Source organism: Vanacampus margaritifer, chromosome 12 (genome assembly GCF_051991255.1).
Source record: "Vanacampus margaritifer isolate UIUO_Vmar chromosome 12, RoL_Vmar_1.0, whole genome shotgun sequence".
NCBI classification, from domain to species: Eukaryota; Metazoa; Chordata; class Actinopteri; order Syngnathiformes; family Syngnathidae; genus Vanacampus; species Vanacampus margaritifer.
Window position 1 is genome coordinate 3,891,051 of NC_135443.1, and position 24,738 is coordinate 3,915,788.

General features: G+C 42.0%; 1 protein-coding gene and 2 long non-coding RNA genes across 6 annotated transcripts; 2 read left to right on the forward strand and 1 right to left on the reverse strand.

Moving 5' to 3' along the window:
• Window positions 1-372: 372 nt before the first annotated feature.
• On the reverse strand, window positions 373-24,315 carry pcnx2 (pecanex 2). 3 transcript variants are annotated; one of them, XM_077581793.1, is made up of 40 exons: window positions 23,819-24,315; window positions 21,847-22,052; window positions 20,911-21,028; window positions 20,804-20,840; window positions 20,323-20,711; window positions 19,170-19,373; window positions 18,644-19,093; window positions 18,349-18,520; window positions 17,790-17,931; window positions 17,350-17,486; window positions 17,195-17,273; window positions 16,494-16,629; window positions 16,040-16,182; window positions 15,303-15,456; window positions 15,138-15,170; window positions 14,631-14,802; window positions 14,430-14,540; window positions 13,762-13,853; window positions 13,582-13,691; window positions 12,687-12,795; window positions 12,471-12,563; window positions 12,207-12,357; window positions 11,046-11,187; window positions 10,780-10,957; window positions 9,866-9,974; window positions 9,241-9,370; window positions 9,048-9,106; window positions 8,747-8,962; window positions 7,610-7,863; window positions 7,314-7,547; window positions 6,534-6,637; window positions 5,234-5,378; window positions 4,876-5,106; window positions 4,544-4,701; window positions 4,348-4,464; window positions 2,971-3,152; window positions 2,604-2,770; window positions 2,451-2,525; window positions 1,349-1,525; window positions 373-695 (listed from the first exon to the last, which is right to left on the reverse strand). In XM_077581793.1, exons 1-40 carry the CDS (start codon window positions 23,969-23,971, stop codon window positions 540-542), a joined length of 6,225 nt encoding a protein of 2,074 aa, XP_077437919.1. In that variant the 5' UTR covers window positions 23,972-24,315; the 3' UTR covers window positions 373-539. The 3 variants fall into 3 exon arrangements, with proteins under 3 accessions (XP_077437919.1, XP_077437918.1, XP_077437920.1); XM_077581792.1 differs by having other exon boundaries at window positions 12,471-12,596; XM_077581794.1 differs by lacking the exons at window positions 373-695; window positions 1,349-1,525; window positions 2,451-2,525; ... (2 more) ...; window positions 4,348-4,464; window positions 4,544-4,701 and having other exon boundaries at window positions 4,961-5,106; window positions 5,234-5,404; window positions 12,471-12,596.
• On the forward strand, window positions 1,331-3,247 carry LOC144061390 (uncharacterized). The gene is made up of 3 exons (XR_013296176.1): window positions 1,331-1,649; window positions 2,418-2,879; window positions 2,959-3,247. It is a non-coding gene; the product is annotated as an uncharacterized LOC144061390 (long non-coding RNA).
• Window positions 8,308-11,396, forward strand: LOC144061389 (uncharacterized). Of its 2 annotated transcripts, none has more exons than XR_013296174.1 (3): window positions 8,308-9,152; window positions 9,259-9,407; window positions 10,762-11,396. It is a non-coding gene; the product is annotated as an uncharacterized LOC144061389 (long non-coding RNA). The 2 variants fall into 2 exon arrangements; XR_013296175.1 differs by having other exon boundaries at window positions 8,308-9,112.
• Window positions 24,316-24,738: the final 423 nt, after the last annotated feature.

The following is a 24,738-nucleotide window of genomic DNA, read 5'->3' on the forward strand; positions in this document are numbered from 1 at the left end:
GAACAAATACATTTTTAAATCCACATTTGGGTTTTCTGAAAAAGGTTGAAATTTAATTAGAAAAAAAAAACAGAAAAACAACCACTGTATTTTTCAAGAACAAAAAGGTATGAGAATAAGTGATAATATATTACAAGATTTTTATTTTTATTTTTAAGTGGATACTTTGAAAAGTCTGATTTTTTTCTTCAAAGAACAATTTGTAATGCATACTATCTGTATTTTTCCACATTTTAATTTTAAAAAGTAAGGCATATTACAATTTTTTTTTTTGTCATCAGAAAAACGTCACAAGTCTCACGATGCCAAATTTGAGACTTTTTAAGAATCTGCAGTCCCCTGCATGCATGTAAAGACCACAGAAAGACTTGATTTAAAAACACATGTTTTTATTTCATCGACAGTATCCATGATGGTGTTGACGGTACATTCAGAGAAAAAGGTGAGAGCACATGCTGAGTGATGTGCAGGTCGGTGGCTCTCTTCACGGACGTGAATACATCGTACAGTCCTCGCTGTAAATGTGAACGTGTGCGTTCTCACGCAGTCTTTTGATCCGTGGCATCGGGAGCTGTCGTAGGGGTGTCCTCCGAGGGGGTCTTGTCCAATCCCTGGCTGACGCTTTGGTCACGTGACTGCTCAATAGCGGTGTTGGGAACGGTCTCATCGATGCTCTCGTACGGCTCGGACATCCACTGATAAAAGGCAAGGAATGGAAAATTATTACCACACTACTAAGCTTAGCAACAACAACAACAAAAATATCATTAGCTTATAGGCTATGTAGCATTAGCTAGTAATTTGCTCCTTTTTAAAAAAAAACGTTTTTAAGTAATTGATAAAAACAAAAAATATGTTTTTTTTTAATTAAATACTTTTTTGCTTTTCCTTCATGGCTGTTAATACGCCTTTAAAGAAACGAGGAATACTTAAGTCCACATCCTGAAAAAAATAATATCATTAGCTTATAGGCTACTTAGCATTAGCTAGTAGTTTGCTCTGTATAAAAAAAGTTTTTTTTCAGTCATTGATTTAAAAAAAAATAGTTTTTCAAAAAAGTAAAACTTTTTTTTCTTTTTCTTCATTGCGGTTAATACGTCTTTAAAGAACGAGGAATACTTTTGTCCACATCCTGAAAAAAAATTATATCATTAGCTTATAGGCTACGTAGCATTAGCTAGTAGTTTGCTCCATTTAAAAAAAAATGTTTAAGTCATTGATAAAAACAAAAAATAGTTAAAAAAAATAATAAAATACTTTTTTTCTTTTTCTTCATGGCCGTTACTACGCCTTTAAAAGAAACGAGCAATGCTTTTGTCCACATCGTGTAGCGTCCTCCTGCGCGTACCTGCGTGGCCCTGCTGGCTGACCGGTGTGAGGGTCCCATGGCGATGTTGACGCTGGACGACGACTGCGTGTCGGTGGTGTTGCCCCCCTCGGCGGCCGACAGCCCCGAGATCACCAGGCCGCTGGAGAAACTGCGCTTGCCGAATAGCAGACTCAGGGTGGATGACGACGACGACACCTAATGAGAAACATGTATGCGTGTCACATGATGGCGTGACCGCATGTCAGAGTCCACAGAAACACTTAATGACGTAAGGTCGGCTTTCACACTGATCACGGAATACGTTTGCAGCATGCGAGGGGTAAGTCTCCGCATTTTCTATTCTTCTGAAAGATGTAAACGTGCTGCTGTTTTGGTTAGCAAAGGAGTTCAAATGAGTTCAGCAGTTAACTACTATGTCCATGCAGAAGTTTAAAATAGGCGGCAATGTTGTCCATATTTACAAAACTATAAATTATAATATTAAATAATTTTATTGAGCCTACTTAATTATTTCAAGACCTTAATATATGAATATGTTAATTCAAATATTAAATAATTTTAGTGAGCTTACTTATTCATCATTTATTTCAAGATCAATGTATACATTTTGTGACCTTTTTAATTGTTGACTGGGATTTTTATATATTTTTAGATTCACAGCATTTTTCATTCTTACTGAATTCAAATTGTGAGACATAATATGTAATGATAATTTTTGAACTCATTTTTAATTATCATTTAGTGCAGGAACTATCTACAGTAATTTTCATGACCTTTTAAATTTTTAAATAGCATTATTTATTTAAATTTTATTTTATAATTATTTTTTATTTATTTATCATCTTATTTATTTATTAATGTACAACGACATACTGTATGAATCTATATGTTTATGTGATTGATTAAAAAATAATAATTGAATTGTGAAATATAACATTTAATTATTCTGTTGACTTAACTACTTCAGTTAACTATTTATGTCAGGGCTATTATTGGATAACATTTAATTATTTGTCATTTGACTGGAATTTCTCATGGACTTTAGTATTTCAAGGTGGGAAAAAAAGGCCACTCTGTATTTTAAAAGCACGTGTGGAAAGGTCATCTAGCAAGCTCGTACCTGGCTGGATCGCTGCTGATTCTGCGCCGTCTGGAGCTGCGAGCCGATTCCGCCGGTTCCCGAGAGACGAGGGACCTGAGAAAAAAAAAAAGTGCTTCCTTAGCCGAAAAGCCAAAGCTAACCGCGAGTCATCGGTGTCGTGCATGTGTTTACCTGCGAGAAGATGGATGCTATGGAAGTGTTGAAGGACAGCTGGCTGTTGGACAGACGCTGGACCAGGCCGTGGTTGGAGGCCGAGTCCACGATGGGACCCGATTGGCTGCTGACTGGCGGCCGCTGGGTCTGAGGCTGCACTGACCTGCTGCGATATTCTCTCCTGGCTGCACACGACCGGAAATAGAAATACACTCATGTTTTGACAACAAGGGTTAACTGGAAATAAAAAAAAAACACTCAAGGTTGGAAGAGCTAAAGTCGAACCCTTTTAAGGTAATATTAGCAAGCTATATGTTTGATTGTTTTGTGTTATTATTAAACTTTTGTTAAGTTTGTCTCTGTCCCCTCCCAGTTGTCGTTCTACCTGAGCTATGGTGTCGGTGGCTGCGCGTGGTCCGAGGGGCTCTCTGCTGGTAAACGCTCACACTGTTGGAGGTGACCGACGACGGCCGGTTGTGACTCAGGGATGACGAGCCACCAGCGCCGCAGTCGCCGTCGTCCATGTTGACGCCACTGTTGCAGCTGTTCAGGTTTTCCTTGCGCACTCTAACGCCATATGTGACATGCAGCAAATGAGTTAAATGTGCTCAGGCTAGTACCGCTAGGTTTTTGCTAAACCCTGAGCCTTTTTATGATTTAACCACACAACATTTTTAACTAATATCAGATATCATTAGTATAGACCAGTTCTTCTCAATGATTTATTTATTTATTATTTTTAAAATATCGCCCCTCCCAACTTTCTGCCTCAACTATAAATACTAAATAGTATTGTTTGTGTCTAAAATCTCTGACAATGAGAGCGCCACTGCCACCTACTGTAGTGGATGTGTAATTACACTTTATTCTTGTATGGCCAGAAAGAAAGAAAAATCTCTGATGTCACATGTGCCCCCAGTTGGGCCCGCCCCACCATTTGAGAAGCACTGGTCTAGACTTTCATTTGACTCTTTTTACCCTTCAAGTACCACTTTTTGCACAACCGCAAAAATCAATATATTTTACGCACCATACCACTCGTAGTAAAATCTTTCTAGAAATAAAGCTTCCGCTTCTAAAATTAAAATTTAATTCTTCTCCATGGTCCAGCAGAGATGATCTCCTCTTCTTACCTCTTCCATAATAAATAAATGACTAAATAAATAAATTTTAAAAAATTAATAAAAGTGAAAATAAAAACAGATATAAAAAATATAATTGAAAAATTAAATAAATTTAAAAAATTTATAAAAGTGAAAATAAAAACAGATGTAAAAAATATAATTGAAAAATTAAATACAAAAAATCTATATAAATGGAAATAACAACAATATATATATATATATCCCTAAATAAATAAATAAAAGTAAAAATAAATAAAATTAAATTAAATAATAAAAATACATATACAAATAAATCTTTAAATATAAATAAATATCAATCAAATTAATAAAAATGCTCTGCTCTCACATTTATTTATTTCATGCTGCAGACGCTCTGTCAGAACAAAATGTTCTTCAAATGAGGGGGCGGTCCTAAACGTGTCTTGGGTTGGGCTCTACCGTTGCAAACTGCCTTTCAATGGTCGAGTGGGCGTCCATTGCTGGAGGTCTCCATGCAAGCCGGCGAGACTTGTTCGCCCACCCGCTCATTCTAGGCAGTTTGCAACAGCGGAGCCCAACCCAAGACACGCTTAGGACCGCCCCTCATTTGAATAACTATCATAAACTACGGATGACATGAGAGGAAAGTTCGGTTGAACCTGAGCCATTTGGAACACAGCCATGACCGAATGGCATCCAAGCCGGAAGCCCCTCCCCCAATGGTGCGTAGCATCCGGTGCGTTCCCGCGTATGACGTCGTCAGCGGCGACACATACCTGGACCGACACCACAAAGCAACAGACGTCAAACTCCAGGACATCTCTCGGTTCACTTCGGCTCTCGGGCCGCACGTACATGGGGTAGCCCAGCGGCTGGTCGCACGACGAGTTGACCATGTTCCTCAGCGCCTGCTTGGAGTTCTGGATGCTGCCACGCTCTGGGTTGCGATTCCGTAAGAAGATCAGTTCTTGCTGCTGGCCCGCCCACAAGCCTCGCACGCACTCCTTGTTGATCTACCAAGAGATTTGAGGAAGTAGTGCGGTGAAAATTTGCGATGTACAGAGCACCATGGGAGCTAGCTAGCTAGCACCTGAAAGTAAAAACCCTACCACAGTTTGGATTTAGCCCCTCATGCTAGCTAGCTAGCATGTATAAACAAACATCCCGTGGACGGTTTCTGTTGTTACCTTGATGACTTTGAAGCTGAGGTGGCGCTTATAGAGCATGATGATCTTGTACTCGTCCGTGCCGTCGTCCACCATGTGGCGCAGCGTGAGCAGCGTGTCGCGGCTGGACAGCACCGCTTTGCGCCAGGCCGGGTCGCTCTCGTGGCAAATGACCAGACTGCTGCGGTAGTTTGTGATGGCCTCGTACAAGATGGACGCCTCCTCAGTCTCCTCCAGACATGTGAAGTGGTCCTGGGGAGTAGGAAGAGCAGCAGACTGATTGACTGACTGCAACGCTACTGGATGATTTTAGTCCAGATTATGAAGCTCTTGAAGGACGTGCAGCAGGGTATTATGGGTAATGGGAGTTTTTCCGTACCTGATGTAGCTTCAGGCTCATTCTGACTGCGGGAGCCACCACCTTCTGCAAGAGGTCGAGATCGGCGAAAACCCACTCGTCCTTGGTGGCGATGCGGAAGTCGCCTTTGAACAATGTGTTGAAACCGTACAGGAAGGATTCCAGGCTTGATGGGGTAGGGAGAAAAAAAGACTAACAAAGGAGAGAACTTCTGAAGTTTCAGGTGCCTCTGATACCCCCTTGTGGTGGAGCTTTTGAAGACTAAATAGTTTCAGAGGTGGCAAATCCAGGTCCAGAAAGGAAAAACCCTGCCACAGTTTGGCTTTAGCCCCTGATGCTAGCTAGCTATCCATTAATGCTAGCTAGCAGGTAAACGACGACCATGGGAGCTAGCTAGGGAGCCAGCTAGTTAGCACCTGGGACTAAAGCCAAACTGTGGCAGGATTTTTACATTCTGGACCTGGATTTGACACCTCTGAATGGTTTAAATGTGAGTTTGAATCCTTGTTTGTCTTTACGTGCCGTGTGATTGACTGGTGACAAGCTTTAAGCTCTCCTGTGACCCTAATGAGGACAAGCACTATAAAAGATGGATGGTTGGATGAACCAAAAAAAATGATACTAGACATTTTTCAGTGTCTGTAAAGTCTTGGTCTGTTAACAGGACCTGAATGATCCAACAAACTCAGTCCTGGACACTATCCAATCCCATCGAGATTCGGTTCTTCTGAAGACAAATTTTGGATGAACACCGCCATTTACTTTAGGGTCACCACAATCTAAAAATAGTTGGTTCAAAAATAATCCAAATTGGGCCGAAAAGGGAACCTAGTCAAAAAGTCGGGTCAAATGTAATAACCCACAAAACAACCCATATAATAAGGTTGCTTTGTGGGTTATTAATTTAATTTGACTCAAACTTTTGGGTTAAATAACTCAAATAGTTGGGTCGGTTGATTTTTTTACCCAATTTAATTGGGTTATTAAATCAACCCCCAAAATTGGGTTGCTTTGTGAGCTGTTAACTTAATGTCTTCCAACATTTTAGGTTAAATAACTTAAAAAGTTGTGTCGGTTTATTTTTGACCCAATTCAATTGGGTTATTAAAATAAAAAAAAGTTTGGGTCACATGAATAAGCCGCAAAACGACACCAAAAATTGGGTTGCTTTGTCGGTTATTAATTCAATTTCACCCAGCATTTTGGAACTCAAAAAGTTGGATCGGTCGATTCTTGGGTTACTTTTGACCCACCTGTTTTTAGAGTGCACGATCTGGATGACTAATCCAAAGGGTTGGAAATAGAAAGTGATTCTACCTACCTGTTGGACATGTTATGCGATGCCGTTCCAAGGGATCGTCTTCCCAGAACCGACAGGGCGTACGATAGAGTCACCAGAGGCGAGTCTTCATCGCTGTCGACAGGCTGGACAGACAAACAACCAACATGAGAATACAAGTAAAGGACAGACTTTAGACTATAAGGGTTGTTGGCACCTTGGAACCTGGTTCTTACCTGTGGGTGATCAAACTACAGCTTAGCAAAAATGGTTTTCTCTCAAGTTTTGTTTTTTTATTTAAAGATTTTGTGCAGATGTCAAAACGGTGACAACGTGACGTCACAAAAGCGACTTAAGCATAACAATTCTGCACTCTAAAAACAGTTGGGTCAAAGGTAACCCAAGTATTGATCAAAAATGGACCAATCCACTTCATAGGTCAATTTGACCCAACTTCCTGGGTTGATTTATACAAAATGATTAAAAAAAAAAAAAAAGACCCAGGTAAAGGATCTGACCAATATTTACGAGTTGTTTTACACTAAAAGAGCCATTTCATGACTCAGAGTTGGGTCAAAAAGACCCAAGTAGAGGATCGGTCCATTTTTGACCCAACTTTGGGTTCTTTTTGACACAACTGTTTTTAGTGTGGTCCACAAGAGATGACCATTTTCAGATTTGAAGCGGTGTCGAGCTCCAGAGCAGTTTTCTTGTCGATAACAGGCCAAAACAATATAGTTTGTTGTTACTCCAAAACGTCCTGTACAACCTGCGAGGGTCTCAGCAGAACCAAACGCAAGTTACTTTCTTTGGCATCCATACCGTCTCCATCTTGCCAGCGCAGTACTGGATCCACTCCAGGTACACGTTACAGAAGCTGGCTCGCGTCACCCCTTGCAGGCAGTGCACGTAGTCCTCGTCTATCTTGACGCTAAACACCTGAGGGTCTCGCTCGATGTGGTGCCACTTGGTGTAGGACTGCAGTGACTCATGGATGGCGGCGTCCTTCAGCCAGGTGGTCAGCTTGGTGGACTGCACCAGGTAGTAAATAACACTCTAGAATGAGGAAGAGATAGATGAGCAAGAGATTTCCTGGAGGTGAATCTTCTGGTTGGTACCTTCAGGTAGTAGGTGATGAGCAGCTTGCGGAGGTCGTAGACCTGCAGCATGGTGGCGGCGTTGTTCTCGCTGATGCTGTAGCCCTCCAGCAGGTACTTGGTGGCCGTCACCTCCCAGGCCAGCCAGCGCAGGTTGAAGGCGGCGTTGCATGAGAGCATGTGGGGCAAGTGGCCCGGCTCGCAGCAGCAACAGGCGTCGTCCTCCTCCACGCCCTCCGTGATGGCCTCCACCTCCCGCTGCTGGCAGTAAGTTCCTGGTATGAAGGAGCGATAGACCGATATGGTGTTTTCATGGCCGATAACGATTTTTAGTAGTCAGGGGGGCCGATAACCGATATTTCAAGCCGATATTCATTTGCAGTAAAAGAGAAAATATTAGCGTAATTGACTCCCAGCCATTTTCACTGAAGCAACCCCCTTCGCTCCTGGCTGTTTTATTGGATTTTGACTGATTTTGCAAGGCCCACAGAATATTGTGTTCTATTGCTATAAAACCATGGAACCTACCAAAAGAAAGATTAGTGTCTTCTTTTCATCAGGAAAAAAAAAGTATATTTATCAGTTTCTATTTTGTAGAAATTAGCATTAGAATATAGCTAAGTTTCATCATTATTCACAAATCTGTATAGAACTGTGGGTAAATGAGCTTTTTTTCAACATGGCCCTGGTTGATCTCTTATACTCTGCTGCCACCTGCTTTTTTTTTTTTAATAACTACCACTGCTTTAAGCAACCTCTTCAAGTCAGAGACTGCATCAAAGCCTTCTGTATGCTTTAGCACAAAAATAAAAAAACATAAAAAATGTATAAATGGACCATGGCAATATTTTAAAATAGAACGTTTTTTTTATAAGTTTTTGGGAGCAAATGAGTTAAGCATATTGTGAGAAAAAAATTGGTTAAAAAAAATTATAACAAAAATTGCACGGAGCTTCCAGGGTCATCAACGTGTTAAGCTAAATTAAAAACTAAGCAATAGTACCCTAAACTTTTCTACTGTAAATAAAGTATTCTAAAATTTTAACATAATTTTGAACTTGGGTACAACAGTGGAAACAACTGCAGCATCCGTTCCCTGTTTAGTGCACCACAGGGCTCTATCCTGGGGCATCCTAATATCGCGACGGAACTCCGTACCTCTGAACTCCAGCCCTCGCAGCTGGAAGGTCACCAGGCCGTTGCCGATCTCGATGAGGTGCACCAGGGCATTGAGGTAGTCCGAGGCCAGGATGAAGCAGTCCCCGGCGCTGTAGTTGCCCCAGCGGCCCAGCATGAGATCGCCGCAGAGCGAGTGCTGAAGCGAACGCGTCAGGTACTCGTAGAAGATGGAGTTGAGGTTGTTGTCGTCGCAACCTGGCGGAAGGTCAGGAAAAAAACGACACAACGGGAGTATTTCAGAAGCACTGGATGGAGAGCTTTGACAACATTGTGAACTCACCCGTCTCTTTATCAACTTGAGACACCAGGCGGCTGTTGGAGTTGTCGATGCGCTTTGTGCTGCAGGTGACAAGAAGTTTTGGGTTTTACTACAATCTCGTCTCAGGTGACTCACATAACAATAACTGTCAAGCTACTGTAAATGTATTTGTGTTGCTATATGGATTTTTCCCACACTCCCATTTTTGCCTTACTTGTAGTTTCTCTCCCAGAACTTGATGGGTCGCGGGTACGAGGAGATGAAGATGGCACTGCCCAGGAAGGGGGCCAGCGGGGTGTAGAAGACGGTGGTGATCAGCGTCTGCAGCAGCAGCATGGCCGAGTCTGATCGCACGTCAAGGACAATCCTCCGGATCTCACCGTGAGCCAACACACACACACACACACACAATTTTGTTTTACTATCTTTGCGGGGCCATCTCATTGACATAATGCATTTTCTAGCCCCTAACCCCAACCAAACCAGGTCTTGACCCTCAAAAAGAGGTCTAAACTTGTGGACCCCACTAAAATGGCCCCACAAGGGCAGGTGGGCCCCTAGCTCATAATTTCTAGTGGGGAAATCTTGTTGACATAATGCATTTCCTAGCCCCTTACCCTAACCTTATCCATCATAACTGATTGCCTAATCCTAATCCTAACCCCAACCAAAACCCAATTCAAACCTAAACTCTAAAACCAAGTTTTGACCCTCAAAAAGAGGTCTTGAGTTGTGAGGACCGGCCAAAATGTTCCCACCAAGCGCCTCTGATCCCCACAATGATAGTAAAAAAAAAACAAATTTGACACACACATGCACAGCAGGTCCTGTAAGGATACGAGGCACGGCGAACGGTTGGGCGAAGGCGTGAAAGGCGCTGCCCCAGGCGATCTGCCAGGGTGCGATGTAGACCAGGATGAAGTGAAGCTTTAGCAGCAGCTCTCGCATCTGCAACCAAAACAAAGACGGTTTTATAGGTACGCCTCACAAGTATCAAAAATTATTTTGGTGTGTACGCACTTTTAAATATTTTGGTTACCGTATTTGGCTACGCACTACGTGTTTTGGACATCACATAACTATCATTTAATCGGTGCAGAAGTGCAGAAATCTAGAACAATGCTTGATTCATTCTGAATATCATACGTTAATATTAAGTAAAAAAGAAAAAATACCGGTAAGCAACATGATTTGAAATGTTCAATACCTAATTTTGCATATATTTATTTCTGAAAGATTCATACGCATCATTCAACTTCTTCAATTATCATAAATCACCCCAAAATAAAGTCACAACTCACATTTATATTGAAATAAGGATGAAAAAAAATTCTGATTTTATTTTCATTGTCATTCATTGTAAATTTTAATTACATTGTTATATTTTCTTGAATTAAATAATAAAACAAACATAAACCTCCTTACAAAAGTATTAGTTTTTTTTTTTTATCTTGTATTAATTATGTCAGCTTTTAAATGATTAAAAACTCATTTAGCTATATTGCAATGCCCCAGGATAGAGCCCTGCTGTACACCTGTGCACATAGGGAAAGGCTGGGAATTTAAAAATGTACGTATATTGTCATGGCAATAGATTACACAACTGTCAACTAAAAAGATTAAATAAAACGGCAAGATTATTTTTGACATTGCCCAAAGCATTTGACACTCCAGGCGTTTTCTTAAACGCATCCTTAACCCCACACACAACGTTAAGTCTCTGCTGTGCTTCCAGGTGCGAGCGCTCGCTCACCTTGTGGAAGAGGATGGACATGAGGAAGAAGTCGAGCAGGAAGCTCTCGGAAGCGCGCGGGCAGTCAAAGTGGAAGAAGAGCAGCGTGAAGAGCAAGGTGACGAACTGGAAGCTGGGGTCGCAGAAGGACGAGCGCAGGAGCTTCATCCCGGCCACCGTAGTCAGCATGACGTCGCAGCTGCGTGGTGGACGGCAAAAAAACCACAAACTGCACATCAATGGGAGCGCCCCCCCCTACAGGCTGGCAAAGGTAAGGCGCATCTTACTGGATGCCCAGCCTCTTGCGGTGGCTCAGGGCGAAGCCGTCGTTGGTGAGCGCGCTCAGGATGATGGCGGGGTACACCACGTACTTCTCCAAGCACAGCAGGCACACGTACAGACGCTCGAACCACATCAGCACTGCATCCTCTTTTGCATGCCACAAAAACATGTATGCACATGTTAAAATGATGAAGTAACTGCGGCTAATGATGCGTGCTTGAAACCTTAATTATTATTTGAAATTGAAATTCAACTTAATTAAAGAATTCCCCCCTTGGGGTCGTCTACGTTGATTGAGAAAATGTTTTATTTAGATTTAATAGGTGTTATTTCTAATTTAGAGATAAAATGAGAAAATATTGTACAATGAGCTAACAAATTTAAATTTGGAAACAATTATTACTACAAAATTTGAATAAAAATATGCATTGATTTAAAAAAAATTATTTAAATAATTCAAAAGTAAATTGAAATGATACATTTAGGGAGAATGATATGCAATTATATAAATATAATGAGTTTAAGCTTTTAATGACATTTTACTAATTTAATTCAACAAAAACATTCTGCATTGACTTTTTTAAGTTATTTAAATGAACGAAAATGTTTGTTTTTTTATTGAAATTCAATTTCGAATTTTTTTTCAATTTACTTACATACTAATACTAAATTTATGACAACAGATGCCATTAATCAAGTAATTTTAATATAGCTGTCATTCATTTGAAATGGAATAATTGTTTTAAAAAAATCTGATAAAAAAAAAAAAGACCAACAATTTTTAAGTAAAATGTGTTATTTAATTTGTTATACGAAAGTAAAACGTCATAAAAATATAAAAATTTGGGGGGAAAAGTGGAACAATCAAATGATTTAAAATTTTAAATTAATTAACTAATACGAAATTAAAACGACAAAAAAACATTTTAATTAACCTGCAGCAAATAAAGTTGGTTTTTTTTTCAGATTCTTATTTATTTTACTCAAAATTTGAAATTACTCAATAAATATTGTTATTATGAGAATTTGATTTTGAGGTTGCATGTTTTCAGGCTTTTATACATCTTTTTTCACCTCAATTGAAAAAATGAATTTCTTTTTGATAAAATGAATAATAAATAATAAATATTTGTCACTATAGAAATCAAATCGTCGTAGTGTCTCACCTCTGGGCTCAAATTGGTGGTACTCTTTGGTCTTGAGCAACGGGTGCGAGATCCACAGCCAGGGGTGATGCTTCCTCAGCTGGGGAATTATGTAGTGCGTCACCAAGCCCACTGTCCCGGCCAGCGCATATAGAACGATGGTCACGAAGGGCTGACACCCACCCCAAAAAAACATTAACATGAGTCAGCAGAGGTTTTAGCTTGAGTTCACTTAATTATACTCATACTCGGGCTTGAGCCGCCCAAAATCAGACGAAGTCTCACCTTGAGTGACAGGAAGACGGTGCTGGCGGTGATGGCAAAGGTCAGGATGTAAGCGAGAGAACACACGATCACGTCCGACAGAAGAATGTCCTTCTGTGGGACATCCACCATTTGAGATTGTTCATCCTTTATAATTCATGATTCATGAGTTTGAGCAGTCTGATCATGGAAAATTCTCAGTGCAGGCTTGATAGCAATCGAATTGTTGTCGCTCACCATGGTATTCTGCAGCTTCTTGGGCAGAGGGTCTTCGATGTCGGCGTCTTGGTCCTCGTCTTCCTCGCCCTCCGCCAACGTGGGCATCACTTTCGACTTGATTAGTGACCTGCGGGCAAAAGACAGGAGAAGGGTGTGGAAAGGGGGAGTTATCTTACAGACGACCTCAGCAAGTGAACTCTATGGAATAGAAATAACTGGCATGTTTTATTTATTTGTTTTAACTGATACAACCTCTGAAAGAATTGGAAATCACATGTAAAAAAAAAAATATTTATGTATTTATTTTACATACATTTACATGTATTCATATAAATCAGTGGTTCTGGAACTTTTTAGACTAAGTTAAAAAAATAAAATAAAATAGCTCTCCAGCTCTAAAAATCCAATTCCATTTTTTTTTTGTCTGCCTTGAAGCTTCAGGTAATATGGATACTCTGTGTATAAATAAGTTTGACATTTTAATCTAAATTCCTGAAATAAGAGTAAAAATACTTGATTTGAAAAATATTTAAAATATTCAAAAGCAAGACAGTGTTTTTATTCCTAAAAATTTATATTACTGCCAGTCACTGCGACATTATGCACATGCATTTTAAACACAAGCTTGAATATAAAAAATACACAAAAATATTTCAATAATTTAATAAAAAATGTGTGGCACATTAAAGTTCAATGGAAATAGCACTTCCAATTTTTTTTTTTTTTCAAAAAACGGTAAACATTAAATGCTACTGTATTGCACTTAAAAGTTTAATGAAACATCACTTCAAAAGTAAAATAAATAAATAAATAAAAAAGTACATGAAAAGTAAAATATGGACAATACTGTAAGACAGTGTCAAAAGGAAGGTAGCTATACTTGATTTTTCTTGAATGTGGAAACGTTACTCACATCATGACAGAGGGGTCGCTGCTCTGTCGACTGAGGTGGTAGGAGAATACCACCAGAAGGCCGCAAAAACCGGAGAACAAGGCCGGCGTGTGCTGCTCGTCCCACGGCTCCTGCGACGCACACACGTATTAAAACATTTTAAAGCGCCTCCAGGCGGTTTGGCATGTCGAACGCGTTTACCTTGAGAGCTCCGAAGCAGAAGCCGTAGAGCAGGGACAGCGCGGCCAGGCTGCGGAGGATGCTGTACACCGCCGAGATCAAACTCGTAGCCGCTGGAATGACAGCAAAGAAACTTTAGCTTTGGGAGCGGAGGTGGCAAATCCATGTCCAGAAAGTAAAAATCCTGCCACAATTTGGCTTTAGCTCCTTGTGCTAGCTAGCTAGCTCACTAGCAGGTGAATGAGCACTCTGGGAGCTAGCTAGGGAGCTCACTAGCTAGCTTTGAGTTTTTGTGTTGACCAAATTCAGACAAATGAAGTTTGTGCCTAACAGTAACAAAATGGTTCTTTGGGAGCGGAGGTGGCAAATCCATGTCCAGAAAGTAAAAATCCTGCCACAATTTGGCTTTAGCCCCTTGTGCTAGCTAGCTAGCTAAGGAGCTCTCTAGCTAGCACTTGGGGCTAAAGCCAAACTGTGGCAGGGTTTTTACTTTCTGGACATGGATTTTCCACCGCTGCTCCCAAAGAACCACTTCATTACTGTTGGGGCCAAACTTCCTTTGTCCAAAGTTGGTCAACACAAAAACTAAACAAAAAATACCGTCACAACATATAAAAAAAAGCAAACGGTAACATAGACATAATTTCCTCACTTTTTTGTGCTGGTGTACCGAATATGTCATAGCTGACCTGTTCCGCCGAAAAAGTGAACGTCGATCTGCTCCAGCAGGTAGATGATGAAGGTGTTAACTTGCGGGAAAAGGCCCACCAGGAACGTGATGGGGAAGCAGTGAGTGAACCCTGTTATGGAAACGGATCATCGACTTGGTGAAAAGACAAGACGCTCGAGGCGGAAGCGTGTGTCCCGTCTGCGTCTCAGTCTGTCCGTACCCACGAGGAGGTTCTGCACGAAGCGCAACGCGTCTCGGCACACGATGGTGACGCCGTATAAGGTGGACACGGGGAGGTCTTTCCTGCGCAGGAGCTGCTCCAGCGTCCAGATGAGCGCGCAGAAGATGCAGAAGTAGGCCGCGCGGCTGTAGGCCACCAGCTGGTTGTGACCCTGCACGTACGTAGATGCGACATAAATCAGTCGATAGATGGTAAGTATTGTGAACTTGGTTTATCATTTCAGTGCTAAAATTATAATTGTGACAATAGATATGATGTTTAAATTTATATTGTATATTTACTGTCGACCTGTCTTATCAAGTTAGCATATCATGCACATCTTTACAATTCCAGTGTCATCAACGCATCGTCCCCACGTCCTAGAGCATCACAATTTTTAAGTTATTTTTTTTCTCTCCACATTTTGAGTTAAAATCAGTCCATCCAAAGAAAGAAAAGAGTTACACATGTTCAGCTATTATTTTAAGTCATGGATAAGTAACTCACATGTGTTGGTGAAGCTGCATCTGGTTGAACGCTCTGCAAAGCAAAATCACAGAATGAGGTAAATACTATAGTATAATTGGACAATCTAAAATGAACAGCTTGATTTGTTTAACAATTAATTTTCAATTAATATTACTGATGGTTGAAGTTTAGCCTTTTTCCTACTTTGAGTAAAGAGTACTGGCAGCTGGCGATGACCAGACAGAACTGGAAAACCCAGAAGTCTTTGAAGCAGCCGTCGTTGAGCAGCACAAAGCCGAGGAAGGAAACCAAGAAGGCCATGAAAACCGCGACCAGGTTCTCCAGAACAGCTTGGTTCCTGCACAAACACAAAACTTCACATTACAGTAATCATACAGTATATCATGGGATTTTTCTCGCTAAACATATATTTGGGGTGTTGAAATATGTTTACAATGTGATTAGTGTGTGTGTGTGGGAGACAGAGGTGGCAAATCCAGGTCCAGAAAGTAAAAACCCTGCCACAGTTTGGCTTTAGGCCCTGATGCTATCTATCTATCTAGCTCCCTGGCAGGTAAATGAGCTAGCTAGGGAGCTAGCTAGCTAGCACCTGAAAGTAAAAACCCTGCCACAGTTTGGCTTTAACCCCTAATGGTAGCTAGCAAGCCATTGATGCTAGCTAGGTAGCTTCCTAGCAGGTAAACGAGCACCATGGGAGCTAACTAGGGAGCTAGCTAGCTAGCACCTGGCGCTAAAGCCAAACTGTGGCAGGGTTTTTACTTTCTGGACCTGGGTTTGGCACCTCTAGTGTGGGAGGCGTATTTTCAGGATTCAACTAGACAAAAATACATTTTCATATGGTCTCTCCACATAACAGATTTGTGACTTTTGCACAGAATGTGGGATTACTGTACAGTGACACCAATTGGAGCAGCACTTACCTGTCCAGTAGGGCGAGCAAGGTGAGCCTGTCGTACAAAATGTCCACCCACTTGCCAGGAAACAGCTTGAGCTTGTAGTAAATCTTCTTGGTGGGCTTCTCCTGAGTGGAGGTCACTGAGGAGTCGTCTAAAGAGTCCTCCTCCTGTGACATACAGTCAAAAATTTAAGGGACAAAATCAGTTTCATCGTATATCAGTGATAGCGCTATGTGAACAATCACTGAATGTATTTAAACCTTTTTTTTTTTTATCCAGTACAGTAGATTTGCTAAGTGCAGTTCAGATGTACTATTTACCTTTTATGTAGAATACACCTGCATTTTATCTTCAATAATTTTTTTTTAGGAATATTTTTGCTGGAAAAATGATTACTACTTATTTAATTGTTAAATCCCGCAAATGGACTACAAATATTTGTACTTTGACTCCTATAAAAAAAAAAATAAAAGCCCACCTGGAAGATCTCAGGGTGCGTTCTTCGGGGACGTAGCCGGTGCGACGGAATAATGCGCCGTTGAAAAGGACATTCGGCGTGACCGCCCGCCATGCTGTCCTGGCACTCCGAGTTGGAAGAAGTGGACAGCAGGTCACTGAACACACATGCACACACACGGCTAACATTAATATGATGCATAATGGCAATATCACTGTATAAGGAGACACTGGGAAATGAATTGAGATGCACCCTCAACCTCTCACCTGTCATATTCCAAAAGTTTCCTGGAAATTTATTGGGTATTTTCTGGCACTTTTGTCACGTCAAACGATTGCGTGGCTATTTGTTGCTAGGCAGAATTCCGCGGGCTATGTCATTGACTGTCCCACAGACAAATTAAAGAAAAATACTCCAACTAATCTAAGGAGGTGGCTTGTACTTGGAAGCTAGGCTGGGCCAAGATCCTCCACTTTCAAGTGACTGTTGTACAACACTGTGAGCAATGATTTATTTGCACGAGACAGAACTGCCCCCTTAAAACAGATGCTGTATTTTTGAGAGAGAAAAACAACACACACATCATGGATGTTATTAAAGGCCACTTTTTATCTTTTTTTTCTTTTAATCTTCAATATTCTTTTAATTAGCTTTGTAAGATAATTTTGTCCGGAAATAAGAAGATATGCCCGTTTCCAAGCTATTTTTGTGGTCAGTCGTACCACATGTTGCCAGTGATCAGCTCGGCTCCCAATGGCAGGTTGAGCGCTCGCTCGGCGTACAGCTTCCGTGGCCTCTCTCCTGGGATAACAAACATACGACTTTGAATTGGTAAATGAGCATTTTGGATGCCAATATGAGAAGGTTAGCGTCTTACGGTGCACAGTGTGGAAAGTGTACGCTTCCTCCTTGCTCGTAGCCTCCGGCCGACAGATGACCTGCAGCATGGAGCTTTCCGACTGGGACGTTTGGGAAGGCAGCGAGTCGTAATCGGGATCTTTTTCTGTCTGCGGACTGGAGGTGGAACACAGTCACATGGTAGTGATGCTCAAAAATGACGGATTAATTGGCCAGTATTAGCTCTTTAAAAATAGGCGAAAATTGGCCAATTTTATTTATTTATTTTTTTACATATAAAAAAAAAGACCATTTTTATTCATTTATTTATTTATTTTACACATTTAAAAAAAAGAAATCAGGCATTTTTTTTATTTATTTTTACACATTAAAAAAAACAATAATAATAGATTTAAACAAATATTAAAGGACAAAATATTGTCAAAAATTCTGCCTGTAATTCATAACTTCATTGTCTACCTGTCTGGTGAGACGATGGGAATGTGCATCGGCAGAACAGACTTGTCGGGAGCCAGACTGGTGGGCGGTTTGGGTCGCTCCGCTTTGATGTTCATTTTGGTCTCTTTGGGGTCATCTGCTCTGGAAGATGCGCTTGCGTTCTCTGCAATGTAGTTCATGCCATTATGTTTGATATTCAGTATTAAGGGTGCGAAAACTAAATGTGAACAGGGATGCCAGTAACTATGTAATGCGTTACTTTTCCAAGTTAAGTAATCAGAATACAGTTACTCATCAAAGTCACAAAGCATTACTGTATACATTTTGAAAACCCTGTAGGTCATAATTTTATATTAGTCAAAATTAATCCTGGTCCAGAAAGTAAAAACCCTGGCACAGTTTGGCTTTAACCTTTGATGCTAGCTAGCTCCCGAGCAGGTAAACGAACACCTTGAGAGCGAGCTAGTAAGCTAGCTAGCTAGCACCTGGGGCTAAAGCCAAACTGTGGCAGGGTTTTTACTTTCTGGACCTGGATTTGCCATCTCTGTATGTAAGAGACAGAAAAGATACGGTAACGAGCCTGTGTGTCGCTTTTCCATCTCCACGGAGCTTTTCACTTCTGGTCCTTCTTCCTTGGCGCTCCCTCGGGCACTGAGCGACTCCAACAGGGAGGCGAACTCCAAGAAGTTAGACTCGTTGGGGATCTGGCCTTCTTTTGCCTCCAGGTCTGACTTGGAGGTGGTCATGGCGGTCTGGCATCGAGATGAAAGATGTTCATTCAGTGCAAAATATAGTGGTGACTTTGGATACGGGTGACTTGACTTGCGAGGAGCTAAACAAGTGCATGTACAAAAAACTTGTGGCAACAAACATACTGCGTTTTGAGAGCGATCCGAGAGCAACACGGCGTCTTTCCCACTGTCCATGCTCAGCCCGCGCAAGTGCGTCCTTCCCCCGGGACCGTAGCGGCCCAAAGCAGGCGGCAGACGCAGAAACCCTTGAGGATCCGCGCTGGAAACTGGAGGGTCCGTGTCATCGCCGCTGAAGTGGGAGTGGACGTCCACACCGGACGAAGTGTTGTCGTTGGTCTGCGGCGAGCTGGCCTGTTCCTGTTCCTGCAAGGTGGCCGACTCTGAGCTGATGGTGTCCCTGCATAAGTAGAACTCCTCGCTTTGGCTGGCCGTCTGTCTCAGGGTTAGATCGGCCTTTGTTGAGTTTGCGTCTTCATTTTCTTGCGCTTCTTCCATTTGTTGCTTGTCGTCCTCGGGCAAGTCGAAAGTGATGACTGGGATCTTGATGTGACATTCGCCAGCATCCTTTTGGGCCTGAGAAGCACCCACAATCACTCCCGTTTCAGTGCTGCCATGAGAATGACATTTCAGCCTGCCGCCATTAACTCACCTGCGCGTTCTCCAGTAGGCTCTGCTTGACGCTCTCCTCTAGCTGGGCGGCGGTGTGAGGGTCGCAGTTCATGGTGATGACGATCTTGACTGCGTTACCGTCGGCGTCCAGCTGGTGAGGAGGAGATGAAGGGACGGGGCCGGAACTGTCCGTGAGGACCACTTCGATTTCATCGGAGCAGTACGTCTCTTCGCCTTGCTCGTCCTGACAAAAGATACAAAAATACTTGTTAGTAACGCCGCTGACCTAAAAATAGACAAATATGGGTTTAGTCAATCAGTCAGTTGTCAGAGGTCCCCAACCCTGGTCCTCAGGGACCGGTATCCAGCCTGTTTTCCATGCCTCCCACAGCCAACACAGGTGATTCATATCATCAGCTAATCAGCAATCTCTGGAGAAGGCTGATAACGATCTCCACCTGTGTTGGCTGTGGGAGACATGGAAAACAGGCTGGATACCGGTCCCTGAGGATCAGGGTTGAAGACCACTGAGTTGGATAGTTAGTGAGCTAGCTAGCTACCTAATTAATTAATAAGCTAGTCTGTCCATTTGTTAGTTTGCTAGTCAGTTAGCTAGTCAGACAGATCATTACTCAAGCTAGTTAGTTAGTTAGTTAGTTAGTTAGATAGTTAGTTACCTAGCTTGGTAGTCAGTCAACCAGTCACTAAGTTATTTAGTTAGTTAGTTAATCAATCAGTCAGTCAATTAGCCAGAAGTTTAGTTAGTTAATTAGCAAGAGTTAGTTAGTTAGATAATCTGTCATTCAATTAGTCAGTGATTTAGTTAGTCAGTCAGGGAATCAGCCAGTCTGGTCGCTCATCAGTTTTTTTTAGTCGGTTAGCTTTGGATTTACTCAGTTATCTAGTTAGTTAGTCAGTTAGTTAACTAGCTGGTTAGTGAGTCATTCATTTAGTTTGTCATTTAGCTAGTCATGTCAGTTAGTTGGTTTGTCAATCAGTCAGTCATTTCTATGAAACTTAAAACAAGAACCCATTAAATCGTGTCCCCGAACCCCCCTAACTGACACTTAGCAGAACCTCCTCTCATCATTTTGCTATACTCTACCACCATCTCTCCACCTTGGGGGAGGTACTGTATGTACTCAACCAATACATACTGCGTGATGTCCATTTAATGCACGACATCACTGCACCTGTGTAGTTGGGTCTGGCATGTCGATGAGTTCGTGAGGGCACTCCTGTGGGGTCTCCAGTGAGTTATTGTTGGCATCCGACGGCTCCTTGTGGCCCTCGCTCTCCTTCCCGTCATCTTCATTTCCTTTGCAGGGAGGAAGACCTTCAGATGTTTCTCCGCATGCTTTCTGGTTCTCCTCGCAGGCTTTCGCCTCCTGTCTTCCCTCATCTGATGCCTCCTTGTCGTTGATTACTTGCACAGACGGCGTCTCCTGTTTTTCACTTTGGGACGAGGGCCTCTGCTGAGCCTGCAGCAGAGGGGCATCCTTGTCTGGGGGTTCTCCGGGGGTCGGCTCCGGGTCTACCTCCCCAAGCTTCTCCTCTGTGGTGCATTCGGCATTGAAGGCCACTGCAATTGTGGAAATCAGAGAGAAGCACATATAAGGTCAGAGGAGAAAGTCTATACGAATGTTTATGGCGAATTCTCAAAATGATCATTACCTTCTACCATTTTCCCATCATCTGATTTGGAGCCCTCCTACATGGAGGAAAAATACTGTTAAAATTCACCAGTGGCAGCTTCATGTCGGCGGGCGACCACCACTCACCACCCCGATCAGTCCCACGTCGGTTTCCGTCTGCTTGACAGTCACCTGGATTACCTGACTGGGACGCTTGCGAGCCAGCATCGTCATGGCAACGCTGTCTGGGACGGTGCTGCTCTTCCTATTTGACAAAGGTGAGGCTCTGATTTAGGTGCCCATTTGTTTGTTTGTTTTGTACAGTCTTCTGTTTATTTTCTGTGTAATTCCACTGTAGCCCTTTAGGTGGTGGCACACTTTTTTGGTTTGACACTAAATTCAAAATATATGTGAAAACAGGAAGCAAGCTCAGCCTTGTTTTTGCTGAAGATTATTGAATGTAATTTAAATCCTCTGTAATCCTGCTTTTTACGCCTACAGAAAGCGACCCCTGTAGGTTCATGTTATAATGTACATCTTTTGACATGATTATTGATGTATATTGTGAAAAGTTATTTATTGTAAACACAGAGGGACCAGTACACTATAGTTTTTTTAAATTATAAAAACATACCTAGAGTGCATTTCTGTATCGAGGATTTCACTTATCGCTGTGAGTGGTTCTGGAACGTAAACCTTGCAATAGTGGCCATTACTGTGCACCTGGGATTATTTTTTTAAATTGGGAAAAAATACGTATGCCTGTTTTATATGCAGATTTTTTTTGTGCCGAGAATCTTTGAAAGGAAGAGGAAAGAATTTGAGTGGCATTCTTATTCACTAGATAACAAATACACAATTTCATCTAAAAGAAAAGCAGTAGGAGGAAAAAATTGAAACAAGTGACTAAAATAGTTTCCAAGAAGAAGCTATCAGGCCTAATATGTGCATAATGCAGAAATAAATTGAGTGCTGAGAAGTAAACTGTGAGCTATTCTTGTGCATTTTTTTTTCTTTCTTTTCAACTTTCCAAAGGGCAAGTCTTGTTTGTGTATCACTTCCGTTTGATCGTTTGATAGTCACCTGATGTTGGTGGGCAGGCAAGCGTCGGAGGCGGCGTTGCTCTTCTTGTCGCCGGCCCTGCTGAGGTCCGAGAGGCTGCTGCGGACCACCGCCTCGCCCTCGTCGAACAGCACGTGCAGACGGTAGTTGGCCGTCTTGACCAGCACGAAGAAGACGGTGACAGAGGCGCAGTAGATGCTGAGGGCCATCGTGGTCGGAGGGAGGGCCTGCATGCAATTGTTGCGTCATCAAATCAAAGGTATGACCAAGTTTTGCCGCAGTTACTTTGAGAAAGTAACTTTGTGACTTTACTGATTACTTGATATTAAAATGTAGCTACTTCACTGATCACTTGGTTTTGAAAGTAACTAAGTTAGGCTACAAGTTACCGTATTTGTTACTTAGATTGAGCAGCTACAAACACCGCCTCAACATAAAATTGTCATCCGGTTTTGCCAATACTTTGATTATTGTTCAACAATTGCCAAGCCCTCAGAATATGAAAAAAATATCTTATTACTATTATCTTTCTATTATAACCTAGAATCCACTTGTCAACATGTGCTAAGACTCCACATATTAGTCGTCCAAGAAACCGTATACGTGCCTCAGTCAGTGCTTCTGTTTTGGTTAGTAACAGACTTCAAAGGAGCTCAACTGTCAACATGTGAACTGGTGCTAACAGGTTCATTTTTCGGACTGGAAATAAGAGGCGTCTTTTTGAGGGAGGCGTTTAATTATCTCAAGTGGACGGACGCACAACATTGTAGAGCAATGACAGATTAAGTCTTTAACGGACGCACGCGCCCACATACACTCATCACACACTCATACACGTGTGCCCGTCACTGTTACTGCGTCCAAACTCGCTCACAGGCCTGAGCTCTCGATCACAACCGTGCTTTCTTGTTTTGATATCAGAATGGGGACATAGGAAGCACATAAATCAGCTCAACCAAAAATGATAATTAGCTCTCTAGCTCCATCTGGTGTATTATGGCTTTTTTTATGACTCTAAAGTTAAACAAATAATAATTACGTTTGGTTGATGCCCCAGTGAAGGAATAAATTGGGTAATCGCGGAAAATGCACTATAACACATAAGGTGTACAGTGCATCAAAAACCATGATTTTTTTTTTATTCATAATGGGAGTCAATGGGCCAAAATTTGGACATTTTTACTCATGTGTACTATAAAAATTAGTTTCCCACATATAATAATGACAATAATATTTTTTTTAATTTTGGACAGTGCCATTTTGAACTTCAACATGTATTGGACAATTGGGTGCAATTTCAGCTCACGCAGTGATTTTTTTCATATGCTTTATATTTATATTAAAAAACAAAAAGCCTAAAAGTGGACACTTTCCTTACTAAGAATTATGATAGTTAGCTACCTTTAAAATCAGTTTTTTTTTCCTGACAAGAAAAATGAGACATTTTATTTGTCAAAAATGGACACACAACATTTTGGGGGGTACATACTGGAGCGCTAATTGTTGGCACTGCTGTTTTGGTTAGCAACAGCTTTCAACGGTGTTAGCTGTCCATGTGTGAATGATAACATCTTTAAACTGTGGACATTGCAATTACTAACCTTTTTTTTAGTAACTATAGAAAGCAGGTTTAGTCTCTTTCTTTGAGGAAGGCCTTTCTTTATTTGAAGAAATACAGTAGGGTATTTTAGTTTTCTACTTTTCTAAAAAAAGAAAAGAAAAAAAGGCTGTCTCCAGCCGGAATCACCACTGAGAGTGAAACCCTGCTAAGTATTTACATGGCTCACACAAAATGAGCATGCGTGCACGGTGATGGCAGCAGTTTATTTGTGCTGGCACATGCGGGAGCAGCCATGCATCGTGTCACTGCATGCATCGAGAGGGCAACACTGCGACAATGCCGCCTTCCTTTTCTCACCAAACACACAATAGAAGATATCACAAAGGTTTCACTGAAGCAAAAACAAACAACAAAAAAAAGGCCCCAACTCACCAGATGAAGAGACAACGGCAGCATGAGCAGGAAGATCCATAGATAGAGGTGGCAGGAGTTGTTGAATTTCTTCTGCTCCGGGTCGTGGTACCAGCCCCCGGTCAGGGACGCCCAAACGCCCTGACGCAGGGTCTGAGCAACGTGGGAGCCCATCTCTGCCGCCCTCCCTTCCTCCTCCTCGTCCTCTTCCTCCACCTCCTCCTCCTCTTCCTCCCCGCTCAGGTCGGTCGGACGAATGGTGCTGATGATGCTGCTACAATAGGCTACAATAAAGAGACTCTCTCCCTCAGCGGCTCCTACGCGCCTCCATGTCGCCTCAGCGGCACGGCTCCTCCCTCAGGGCTCGTCGCTCCGGCTCGTGGCGGTTCTGGCGTCTCCCATCCCGGCGTCGACGGGTGAATCATCCCCAGCGCTGCTGTCCTCATCCTGCTCGACTCGCCTTGCTCACTCTCTCCCTCTCTGGCTCGACAGATGCGCAGATTTGACCACCTCCTCCCCCCTCGTTCCCTGCCTCACTTCCCCATCCCATTCGTCCCTCCTCCCCCCCGCCTCTCCTATTATGTGATTCCCACCTTCCCTGTTTATCCGCACAGAACAGCTCGCATGTATAGACAATCACATCTCACGCACTTATACAATCTATCACGTCATAATATAGCACGATTAACTTGACTGTCTTTGTCTTACTAAGCAGGGTTTCACAAACTGTGGGGCGGGGACACACATTTTTTTTTTATGTCATCAATGTTACATATTTTACTGTAAATGCCTGTGTTTTTATACCTAAAACAATGAGCCAAATTAATGTTTGTTTGTTTTTTTACTTGTATTTTTTTTGCGGGAGGGTGGACATAATTACTTTTGGAAATTTTAAATTCAATTTCATTATCTTAATTGTTTCCTTATTTTGGAATGTTGCA